Source organism: Gorilla gorilla, chromosome 4, assembly GCF_029281585.2.
Source record: "Gorilla gorilla gorilla isolate KB3781 chromosome 4, NHGRI_mGorGor1-v2.1_pri, whole genome shotgun sequence".
Taxonomy (NCBI): Eukaryota; Metazoa; Chordata; class Mammalia; order Primates; family Hominidae; genus Gorilla; species Gorilla gorilla.
In genome coordinates, this window is record NC_073228.2 from 175220115 (window position 1) to 175232599 (window position 12485).

Sequence of the window (12485 nt, forward strand, 5' to 3'; positions counted from 1 at the left end):
AGTGATCTGCCCACCTCACCCTCCCAAAGTGCTGGCATTAGGCGTGAGCCAGTGTGCCCAGACAGGTTTTCATCCTGTGTGTTTTTGCCTTTACTTTCTAGTAGCCTGTTTCATTTAGCAGGTTGGCATTTGTTAACTAGGCTGATAGTTGTATTTTGAATCGGATCTGTAGATGTTAACCCTTTTCACTTCTAGGATAGTTCTCCACTTTGGAGAGTGGAGAAAAGTTTGGGTACAGTACTATCTTGTCTCATAACCAGTTTCTGGGTGTCATATATGTGTTCTAATTGTTTACTGTGGGTTGTGGTTTCCTTCATTAATTCAGTATCCTCTATCCATATCTGTCCATGTTTTTCTATACCTTTATTTTAATGAAGACTCAAGAGGGGATGGTATGTTGATTGCCTCACTGGAAAGTACTTTTTTTTTTTTTTTTTTTTTTTGGTGCCACCATGCCCAACTAACTTTTTTGTCAAGACGTGGTTTTGCCATGTTGCCCAGACTGGTCTTGGACTCTTGGGCTCAAGTGATCTCCCACCTCAGCTTCCTAAAGTGCTAGGATTACAGGTGTGAGCCATCACATCTGACTGGAAATGATATTAATGTGATTTTTTTTTTTTGGCCAATTTTTAGAGTGATGGATTGATACCTAGCAGCCTGTGAAAAGGAATCAGTGAATTTATCCTTAATTCAGATTTTCATGTATTTGTATATATATCAACCCACTGTATTTTTTTGGTGCTGATATTTTCTTTTTGACCAGGGGAATCCCCTTCAAGCTTGCTCCTACCATAGCAGGTCTCAGTAATCTGATCACTCTTCGATTTCTTGTGTGACAGGGTGTTTCATCTTGCTCATTTTCTTCCTCAGACCTGGAGGGGCCATTTCCCCCAAAGAACCTTGGCTCCCTTAGAAATAATGGTATTTGTAGACCACTGTCTGGGTGGGAACATTGCTTGTTAATACTGGGTTCTAGGTTAGCCGGTTGATTAGATCAGACCAGACCCTTTGGAAAAACAAGGGAATGAACAATTCTAAGTGCTGAGGAGGGCATCCATGCACAGGTTGGCTGACAAGCTTTTCATAAGTCAACAGTCAATGTAACTACAGAGCTGCCCTCAGTTTCATCCAGAGAACAGGTAAAATAGGTTACAGTAGTAAAAAGGCCATGCAGGGAAAGCAGATGAGCTTAAAAATATGCTAATACAGAATAATAGGTTTATAGTGGTGTATCACTGCAGAAAATAACGTGGTTTTGACAATATGTAGTCACAGATCACTTAATGATGGGGATACATGCTGAGAAACACACCATTAGGCGATTTTGTCCTGTGAATATCAGTTTACTTACATGAATTTAGGTGGTATAGCCTACCATACACCTAAGCTGTAGGGTACAGCCCACGCCTCCAAGGCTGCAAGCCTGTACAGTATAGTTGTACTGAATACTATAGGCACTTGTATCTCAATAGTGAGTATTTGTGTCTCTAAACAGAAGAGGTACAGTAAAAATAAGATACCAAAGAAAATGGCATACCTGTGTAGGGCACTGACTGGAATGAATACAGCTTGCAGAAGTGGAAGTAGCTGAGAATGAAAAGCCTAGGACATTACACTACTGTAAACTATAAACAGTATAATTACGTTAAATATAAAAATGTTTTTCTTCATTAATGTCAGCTTACTGAACTTTATAAAACTTTTAAAACTTTGACTCATAATACTTAAAAAACTACAAAAATACACTTATTTTTTCTCTCTCTGTTTCGCCCGGGCTGGAGTGCAATGGTGTGATCTTGGCTCACTGCAACCTCTGCCTCCTGGGTTCAAGCAATTCTCCCGCCTCAGCTTCCCAAGTAGCTGGGATTACAGGCACCCGCCATCATGCCTGGCTTTTATTTTATTTTTATTTTTTTTTGTATTTTTGTAGGGGTTTCATCATGTTGGCTAGGCTGGTCTTAAACTCCTGACCTCATGTGATCTACCCGCTGGGTAGTGCTGGGATTATAGGCGTGAGCCACCCTTCCTGGCCTCAAAAATACATTCTTATTCTGTACACTTTTAAGTTTTTTTCAACTTTTCTGTTAACTAGGCCTAGGCCTACCATAGGGTCAGGATCATCGTGTCACTTATCCATCATATATTGTCTCACTGGAAGGTCTTCAGGGGCAATAAGACGCTGTCATTTATAACATTGCCATATAACTGCCTGAGGCTTTTTTTTAAAGGATCACACTGATAAAAAGTGCAATAAATATGTAAATCAGTAACATTGATTTCATAATATCAAGTATGTGCTGTACGTAATTGCATGTACAGGTTTCTTTACACCAGCATCATGAACATGAGTAATGCATCGTACTCTGCTGTTAAAATTGCTACAATGGTCAGCTCCCTTATAGTCTGGGCCCATCATACAGGTGGTTTCTTGCTAACCGAACCATCGTTATGTATCTTTTATTATTGTTCTGTTTTTTGAGACAGAGTCTCGCTTTGTTGCCCAGGCTGGAGTGCAGTGGTGCAGTTTTGGCTCACCGTAACCTCCGCCTCTCGGGTTACAGTGAGTAACCTTCTGCCTCAGCTTCCCAAGTAGTTGGAATTACAGGCACGTGCCACCACGCCTGGCTAATTTTTATATTTTTAGTAGAGATGGGGTCTCACCACATTGGCCAGGCTGATCTCGAACTCCTGACCTCAGGTGATCTGCCCGCCTCGGCCTTCCAAAGTGCTGGGATTACAGGTGTGAGCCACTGCGCCCGGCCAGCTTTTTTTTTTTTTTCTTAACGGATAAAAATTTTTTTTTGAGATGGTCTCACTCTGTTGCCCAGGCTGGAGTGCAGTGGTGTGATCTTGGCTCACTGCAACCTCCGCCTCCCGGGTTCCAGTGATTCTCCCACCTCAGCCTCCCAAGTAGCTGGGACTACAGGCGCATGCCACCACACTCGGCTAATTTTTGTATTTTTTATAGAGATAGGGTTTCACCATATTGGCCAGGCTGGTCTCAAACTCCTGACGTCAAGTGATCCATTCACCTCCGCTTCCCAAAGGGCTGGGATTACAGGCATGAGCCACCACGACCTGCTGTGTAGCTCTTGACAGTACTAGCTTAATGAGCAAGGAGAGATGAGCATTGTATAGGGCGTGGGTCTTTTCTTGGAAATTGTCCAAGAAAAAAAAAAGTTGAGAGTTAACAAGTATACACTGAGCCTATTAAAGGTGGCCTGGACTCTGGAAATACAGGGTTAAAGTTATTTGAGAAAGTCTGAGGCTACTTTCCAGCCAGTTCCTTAATGAAAAGCCAGTTACTCCCTGACTCATGGACTTGGCAGTAGAGGTCCCAAGTTTTAATGCTGTGCGCCTTCTAGGAGCTGGCTTTGAGAAAACTTAGAGCCTCATTTGTGCTAAGGGTCTACTTTTCTTATTACCTGATAGTGCTGCTTGAAGCTGTTTGTCCTTTTTTTTTTTTTTTTTTTTTTTTTTGAGACAGTCTCACTCTGTCCCCTAGGCTGGAGTGCAGTGGCATGATCTTGGCTCAGTGCAACCTCTGCCTCCCGGGTTCAAGCGATTCGCCTGTCTCAGCCTCCTGAGTAGCTGGGATTACAGGCACGTGCCTCCACGCCTAATTTTTGTATTTTTAGTAGAGACAGGGTTTCATTGTGTTGGTTAGGCTTGTCTCGAACTCCTGACCTCGTGATCCGCCCACCTCGGCCTCCCGAAGTGCTGGGATTACAGACTTGAGCCACCGCGCCTGTCCTGTCCTGTGTTCTTCGGCTGGATGTTTTCCATCTTTGTCTCCACAATATTTGTATTCCACAGATTCCCTGAATCTTAGGAGTCTTCTCAGTCAAGACTGGGAAGAAGTGGGAAACAAGTGGAAAGACTGCAGTACTCAGTTTACTTGCACACTTAAACAAAGGGATTTAAATATATACTGTGTCTCAGACGAAAGTTCTAGGTGCGTAGGGTTAGTAGGCAAGGCAGCGAGATGCTCTGCAGGGCTTACATTTCATTGTGTTACTTGTCAACATACATTCTTAACTCCCCTCAGAAAATTGCCTGAGTTTATTAGCTTAGAGCTGGGAATTTAATGCAGGTGTGTCTGATTCCGACCCCAAAATAGCACATGGCTGCGTAGCCCAAGCTACAGTACCCGTACCTGAACTGGTAACAGCTAGCTTAGCATCCTCCTTACTCCAGCTACTAAGAATGAAGTGGGATGGTGTAACAGCATTCCACTTCATTCTTAGCCAGGGTAAAGCTTTTTTAACAAACTGAATTTTGACTTAGTTTCAAAGCCCTTAATTGACAAATTGTGGCATATCTATACTATTAAGTACTATCCCACGATGAAAATTGACTACTGCAAAATGCAACAATGGATCAATCTCAAACATGCTCAGCCAGACACAAGCACATACTAGGTGGTTCCATTTATGTGAAATCGAAAATAAACCAGTGCCAGATAAATGATTGCTTGGGACCAGCAATTGGGGGCCGGAAGATTGCCTGAGAAGAGGTGGTGTTTGTACCTAGATACATTTGTCAGAACTGAACTGTACACTTAAAACTGATGCATTGCAAAACTGGTACCCTTAAGCCATTGATGGCTACTTAATTTCCTGTGAAGCCCTGGTCAAGCACATTGCCTGTTTTCACCCTCATCTCTTGCCACACTCTCCCTGGCTAACCCTGCCAGTCGCCTAGCTTTTTTCCACTGGAGGCACTTTGCATCTTTTACCTGGAATATTCCTTTGCATGGCTATCTACTGTCTTTGGGTCTTGGCCTTAATGTTACCAAGAGGTCTTCTGGCTTCTCTATCCCACTGGTTTCTCTCAAAACACTGGTAACAAGCCAGCATTTATCTCTTGGTGTATTTGCTTATTGCCCATCTTCCCTAGTGGAAACGAAGTGCTTTTTTAGTGCAAGGACCTTGCCTGTCTTTCAGTAAGTGCTCGACACTGTAGGATCTCAATAAATTGTGATTGAATTAGTAAGAAGTGACTACTAAAATAGTGGTATATATTAAGTGTTGTATGAACATGCCAAATCCAGATGATAGAACGCATTTAAGATTCAGGCATATGGTAAATAGGTCATGTTGGTAAATAGGTGCATGAAACTAGAGGGTGTGAGTGGTGGGGAAAAGAATGTGTAGTATAAAATGGATTTGGAGTCAAAAGACATTCTGACTAGATGCCTCTTCAACTGTAAATTGGAAATGATCCTGTCTCCCTACTTCATGAAATTGTTCAGGAAGAAATGTGAAAATAACCTGAATAATAATTAGGATTATTAGTTAGCAGCTAAAACGTTTGGAGTTTTCATTGTGTGCCAGACACTCACTGAGTACTCACAACTCTTTGAGAGTTGTTACTGTTCTTAGCCATATTTTGTAGAGGAGGAAGCAGAGTCTCAAACCGTTGCTTGCTGGAATTTATAAGTAAATGTTGGTGGCAGTATTCAAATGCAGTACTTCTGACTCCTGAGTTTATGCTCTTACTCAGAACTGTTCTCTTGGCTGGACTTTTTGGTCAGTCTGATTTGTTTGGTAGGTGAGATTGGCAAATATACTTTGAGCATTGAAAAATACTGCAAGCATTTTAGATAGGGTATAAATAATTATATACCCATTCCATTCACAAGTAATAAAAAATAGTAATAATATAGAAAATTGGAAGCATGATTCTTAGCCAGGAGATACTTCATACTAGCAGATGGTAAGCCAAAAACTCCTCTTGACTGGGTTTGTCAATCTTCCTATAAAGCAAGATCAAAGATGGCGGCAATGACTCAGGTCATCGGTGGGAGCATTTCTGTCCATTTCTATTTATGGTTGGTCATTGCATCCTATCTTGGGATCGATTCATTTTCTCCAGAACTTGGGAAGTTACGAGTAACTCTGCAAGTCCAGCTCTGGCAATCAGAATGTCTTAAGTAAATTCAGCTTAAAAGCTTCATGCAGGAATTTTCCCCCTCAGCACCTGGTTTTGAAAAGGTTTTCTGCACTTGTGTCCGATGTTGAAACAGAGGCTATCTGTTTAAAATAGCCTCAGCTTTGAAAGGGAACTTAAAATAGCTTGCAAGGAGGCCTGATATTTGGAACAATTACTAATGTTTTATATTCATGGCTTCAGGAAATAGCACTGTTCGACAGTCCTACCTCAGTTTATGCTCTAGTGGACCATCAACCATTGCCAACGCAAGGAGGCTTTAACCAAATAGTCCAGATTCCTGAGTTTTGCTTGAGCCTGTACTCCAGCGTCTTTCTCACTGTGACCTATTTTCCTTAGCATCAGGCCCAAGCAGAGCTTGGCTGACACCAGCTCTAGACAGTGAGGCAGGTGCGTGACAAGAACACCTACGTTTTGGGGTTGGTGGGAAGGACAGGAGTTATGCCTCAGGAAGGGGCAGAGGCGGTAAGAACCAGTGTCCTGAATGGGGCCCTGGTTAAAGGAACGAAGCTGCCTAGTGTGCAAACGGAGGCAAGTCTTAGTCCGGTTTTGGGAGGAGGCCGGAAGAGGGCCTCAGCATGGTCGCTGACCAGAGTCCTGCTGGCTGCTCCCCGGCGTGCAGCCGTCCGTGCTGGGGTTGCAGTGACGTCTCGGGGCCGCTTGGTGGTAGCCGTGTGTTTCCAAAGCTGGCTCGCCTACGGAGAGTCCAGCTGGGATCCCGTGAACCGACCGCAGAGCCCCGGAGGGGGCGAGGGGTGGGAAGGAGAGATGCCCCGGAGCCCCCTTCGCAGCGGCAGGGACGTAAGAAGAGGAAGGGGGCTCACTTAAGTGGGTAGCCAGTCAAGAGGGTGGCTGGGAAACTCCACGATCACAGGGCGGGTAAAAGCGACCGCCATTCAGTGGAGCCGCCCCGGGGCTGGGTGTGACCCGCCCCTCTCGGCTCTCCACTAGAGCGCTGGTGAGTGAGTGCGAGTAGCGAATGTGGGCAGGTGAGGACGTTCCGTACCTAACTGCGTTCTTGGGGAGCATCGCCTGCCCAATTTGGGCAACGTTTGCGCGGAGGAGCGGTCACTGCGCTCGGGCGCAGAGCTCCGACGGCTTCCAGCGCTCACCAGCTTCAGTCTCGCGGGTCCTGCCCCTTCGGAGCTGCCGGTCCCGTCTCCGAGAGTCTGAGCGCCTCCCCTCCAACCCCGAGCCGCCAGGAGAAGGAGGAGGAGGCAGCGAGAGGCCGCGGCAGGCAGGCGAGCAGGCAGGGCCGCCTTTGATGTGGGCTGGGCGCACCCAGGCGAGCTGAGCGCCCGTCCGGCCGCGCCCCGAGGGGGGAGCCCCCAGGCCCCGCATCCTCATTGTGCCGGCTCGGGCCCGGGCCCGCCCCCGGCCCCCCGCCCCCTCGCCGCCCGCGCGTAGAAAACGCCCCGGCCGCCGCCAGTGGTGGGAGGCGGCGATGCGCACGGCCGGAGAGACGCGGAGGAGGAGACATGAGCCGGCGGGCGCCCAGACGGAGCGGCCGTGACGCTTTCGCGCTGCAGCCGCGCGCCCCGACCCCGGAGCGCTGACCCCTGGCCCCACGCAGCTCCGCGCCCGGGTCGGAGAGCGCAACTCGGCTTCCAGACCCGCCGCGCATGCTGTCCCCGGACTGAGCCGGGCAGCCAGCCTCCCACGGACGCCCGGACGGACGGCCGGCCAGCAGTGAGCGAGCTTCCCCGCACCGGCCAGGCGCCTCCTGCACAGCGGCTGCCGCCCCGCAGCCCCTGCGCCAGCCCCGAGGGCGCAGCGCTCGGGAGGAGCCGCGCGGGGCGCTGATGCCGCAGGGCGCGCCGCGGAGCGCCCCGGAGCAGCAGAGTCTGCAGCAGCAGCAGCCGGCGAGGAGGGAGCAGCAGCAGCGGCGGCGGCGGCGGCGGCGGCGGCGGAGGCGCCCGGTCCCGGCCGCGCGGAGCGGACATGTGCAGGCTGGGCTAGGAGCCGCCGCCTCCCTCCCGCCCAGCGATGTATTCAGCGCCCTCCGCCTGCACTTGCCTGTAAGCGCCCGCGCGCGGGGCTGCCCACCTTGCCTGGCTGTCTGTCCGTATGCCTGTGCCCTGTACCTCTGTCTGCCCGCCCGTCGGTTCGCCTGACTCTTCGACTGCTTGTCTGTCTGTCCGTGTGCCCCCTTCCTCAGGTCCCACTGACCGCTTCTCCATCTGTTTCCCGCAGGTGTTTACACTTCCTGCTGCTGTGCTTCCAGGTACAGGTACGTGGGCTCCTGACTTTGACCTCCTCCCGCCCCTGCCTCGAGGTACACGCCGACCCCCCTTCCCCGGCCGCGCCCCCTCCCTGTGCCCCACCCCTCCTGGGCGCCGAGCCCAGTGCACCTGTTCCCAGGGCGCGGAAGGGCGGCTCCGCGTGCGCCCTGCGCCGGCGGGGAACCGGCCAAGGGCAAGGGGCTCTGCCGCGGGGCCCGAGGAGGCGCTGGCTGTCGCGGCCCCTGTCGGCCTCGGCTGGGAGGAGATCCTGCAGAGCCGGCGGGCTCAGCCGCAGCAATATACCCAGCTCTAAGACCCCTGCCCGCAGCCAGCGAGGAGTAGGACCTAGGGATTTTCTCTGCCAACCTTCCCTTAACATCGCCGCTTCCAAACAAAAAGACTTTCAGCCGAGTGGATTTCGAGTCCAGGGAGAAAGCTTCAGTTGTAAATTACTCTGTGGTTTTGAAGGCGCTTGTAGCACTGAGACACACACACAGACACACACACATGCCCGGGACGAGGGGAAGCTCGAGGGCGCCTAGGCCGAGTGGCCGCTGCCCGCGAGGCCGCTCCCGGATGGGCCGCGCTCCGCACTCCCTCGCCTAAGGTGGTGCAGCCCTCGTTGGTTCCCCGCCTGCTCCCCGTTCGCTCGCTCTCCGTGAATCAGAAGAGGGCTTGGCGCTCAGCCTGGAAAGCACTTGCTAAAATCTGATCTGTTACTTCAGCAGCTTTCAGACTCGGGAAGGTCTTGGCACGCAGACAGTTGGAACGCTCTGGCTTCCAAAGCCGTAGAAATGAAGGAAAAAGGGTTGGGGGGAGGGAGAGAGAAGAGCGAAAAGGGGAGCCGACTTCAGCCCCGATTAGAACCAGACCAGGGCTGCCTCTGCATGGTGGGGGTGGGGGGGCGGCGGGCAAAGGGAATAGGAAGCGTCAGCTCCCCAAGCCCCCACCCACCTAGTGCGGCAAGGGGCCAGGCCAGGAGGAACTGGACACAGGCCAAAAGAGGGTTGTCTGACCCTTCCCCCTCGGTGGAAGGCAGGTGGCTTTCCGGGATTAGAGAAGATTCTTAGACCTTAGCCTTCTGGATTGTGGAGATCCCCAGAGCGAGCCTTGAGCACAGGAAATTGGTGGTTCTCCCGGTTTTCTGGCTCAGGGAGTGTTGTGTGCCTTGAGCACTGCGCGACTCAACAGCCTCTCGCAGTGTTTGGCGGTGGTGGGCCTGCTATCTTCCTTCCACGCCCAGGAGAGGGTTGTTACCCTCCTGATAGGCACTGAGCTGGGGGCATCCAGTGGGGCTTGGGGATGGAAGGGTGGACGGACTGATGGGTTCTTTCCTCCTGTTGGCCAGGCTGGGGTCCCCAGTGACTCCTTGAATCAATATAACTGGAGTCAGTAACTTAAGACTGGCTGTTTGCCAAAGCAGATGTGACCTGTGTGGTGATGGGGGTGGGGGTGGGGAACGGCTGGTGTCAAAGAGGGAGGCCAGTGCCAGGCATGGCCTTCCTGGTCTGCAGCTGAGTCCCCAAGCAGAGGGCAGGCCCCGGGGTCACTCCAGGGGGTCTGCTTGTCTGACCTGGGCAAGAGCTCTTTTCCAGAGTGCTGTGCCTGGGGGCAGGAGGGATGAAATGGGCAAGGAGTAGCAGGGAGGCCTGCGGATGTGTGGCTCAAGCCTCTGGATGCCTGCTGCTGTTGGTTCTTCTTGAAGTAGGGCCCAGGAGGGGCTGCTGTGTGGTCTTTGTGTTCTCCGGGGGAGCTGAAGGGAGGGAGTGTGGACTCTGCATCCCACCTCCATCTCCTGGCCAGAGCTAGAGCCAGCATCTTGGGAAAGAGCTGGGTGGTCTGCCCCGGTTAGGTCAAGAGGCAGCCTTCAAGCAGGTGAGGGATCCTCCTCTCCCCACCACCTCCACCTTCCCCCTTCCTTCGCCCCTTTGTCCCCACTTGCCTTTCTGCATCCAAAGTGCCATAAGACTGATGTTTTTAACCCATGGTCCATGTACCCTTGGAGTGTCGAAGGATGGGATTGTGGGAGGGGGAGGCCCCTGAAACACTGCACAAAAATGGTGCTCAAATGTGCTGTGTCTGGAAGAGGGTTGCCTGCTCCCCACAGAGTTTCAAAACATCTATGACCCCTAAAGATAAAGAAATGTTATCCTGGGAGTTATGGGCAAGGTTGTCAGGCTTATGTCCCCATTCACACTACAGGAACAAAGGTGGGGTGGCCTTAATGGTTGAAATGAGGGGTAGGAGCCAAATGATGTTAACTGCCAGGAATCTGGGGCCTGCTCCCTGCTGAGGTTTGGGTAGGCTGCACTTAGCGGGTAGCAGTTCAAGCTCCTTTAGGGTGAGCCGGGGCCAGGGAGGCCTCTCTACATGGCAGGAAGGGCTCAGGGCTTTGCAATCCAGTGGCCTAGGCCTGAACCCCAGCTCCAGCTCCATCTTTCCCTCTCTGTGGATCCCCAGAGTCTTAGCTGCATCATTTATGAAATGGTTGGTCATGGAGTTGAACTGGTATATGATGGGGGGTGGGGTAGTTTTGCCAGTTCTCATCCACCCAGGAAGGCACATTGTGGCTGCTGGGAAATGGATGCGCCTACGCCCTTCCCTCCCCCCGCAGTGTTTTCCAGGACTGGTCCAGTCTTAGCAGTGGAGTTTCTGGGCCCCTCCTTTCTTCCTGTCCATCGCTACCAGGCTCAGAATGGGTCCCTGCCCCCAGCTACGTTTCCATGAGCACATTCAATGCCAGACACCGTCCTGCCCACCCCCAAAGTGGTGAGCCCCGCCCTCACCCGCTGGCCACCCTGGGAAGTGCGAAGCTGGGAATTTAATAAAATCCCTTCATCCCTTCTCCACACGACTCAGGACACCGTAGATAGCTCAAATTGGAAGAATTTTAAAAATTTCCGTGGGGAGCAAGCGGCGTGACCAGTAAATTGCTTTTCTGCACTTGGCTGAGCTCTGACAATGACACCGGGCTGGGCCTTTCACGCAGCTCGGCCGGCACCTGCCTGACATTGTTCCTGCCGCCAGGCTCGGCTAGGTCCTGGCCTTCCCCAGACAGACCAGCCATGAGGTGGGCCAGGCTGGGCGGGGTGGGGGGGCATCCCCTGGCCTCTTGTCCCTCCTGCCAGCCCCTTAGCCCCTTGCCCCTCCTGCAGCGCCACTTCCTCTCTCACCACAAGAAGTGTTCAAGTTCGGAAGTTTCCTTCCACGCCCCCTCTCGGCCTGACCACCCCCACACCCAGCCTCCTCAGTGAGGTTTAGACCCTTTCTTTAAGCTGGTTAGGATGGGGAAGCTGGAGACAGTGTCCTTTGGCGCAAAAAGAGGATGGGATGCTCTGTTAGTGGATGGCACTTTTTTTTTTTTTTTTTTTTTTTTTGTGCTCTGTCACCCAGGCTGGAGTGCAGTGGCATGATCTTGGCTTACTGCAACCTCTGTCTCCTGGGTTCAAGTCACTCTCCTCAGCCTCCCAAGTAGCTGGGATTACAGGTACACACCACCATGCTGGGCTAATTTTTGTATTTTTAGTAGAGACAGGGTTTCACCATGTTGGCTGGGCTGGTCTCGAACTCCTGACCTCAGGTGATCTGCCTGCCTTGGCCTCCCAAAGTGCTGGGATTACAGGCGTGAGCCACCCACCTGGCCTTTTAATTTCCTAAAGCAACATCATCCATCCATCCACAGTCAGGTATTCATTCAGCACATACTTGCTGGGAGCCTGCTTCTTGCTGCCTTGGGAATAAGGTGTGGTCAGTCCCTGGCCTCCAAGAGCTCCCAGTTTAAAGGGAGAAAGTGCCAGATGAACAGAGGCTTGTCTATTCTGCCCCCTCCTCTCCCAGCACTGTGAAGTGGAGTGAGGCAGGCACATACATCTTCCTCCCATTTAGCAGGGGAAGAAACTGAGTCCCAGGAGCAGTGATTTGCGTGAAGGAAAAAGATGGTACTTGTAGAAATTCTAAAGTGTCCCTTACATTGGGAAGCTGGTTCACTTCTTTCAACCATTCTACAGGGAGGCCAAGAGAGGGTAATAATGTTTCACAGATGGAGAAACTGAGGCACAGAATGAGGAAGGGATTTGTTCAGACCCAAGATGCTGGATTCAAGATCTTGTATTCTTTCTACCATAGCAGATGGACCTTCTTCTCAAAGAATCCTGAAATTATTCAGAAGAATATTGGTGGGCCCATGGAGTCCTTAGGGACATGCTAGGGATCTGCAGTGAGATTCTCTTTGGATTCTGGTATAAGGGGGATGTTGAGAGCCCAGGTAGGCGTCTCTGGGCTTGAGGGTGTCTGACTTGGAGTCTGCAGGTC

The 12485-nt window shown here is 51.3% G+C and overlaps 1 protein-coding gene across 1 annotated transcript in view; it reads left to right on the forward strand.

Annotated features, from left to right (window-relative positions):
- Positions 1 to 7857: 7857 nt before the first annotated feature.
- The window catches only part of FGF18 (fibroblast growth factor 18), a 39653-nt gene continuing 35025 nt past the window's right edge, over positions 7858 to 12485 (forward strand). The window contains exons 1-2 of the mRNA XM_004042988.4: positions 7858 to 7970; positions 8146 to 8182. Of these exons, the coding sequence (XP_004043036.1) occupies positions 7939 to 7970; positions 8146 to 8182 (69 nt within the window). The 5' untranslated portion in view covers positions 7858 to 7938. The remainder of the gene's footprint in view (positions 7971 to 8145; positions 8183 to 12485) is intronic.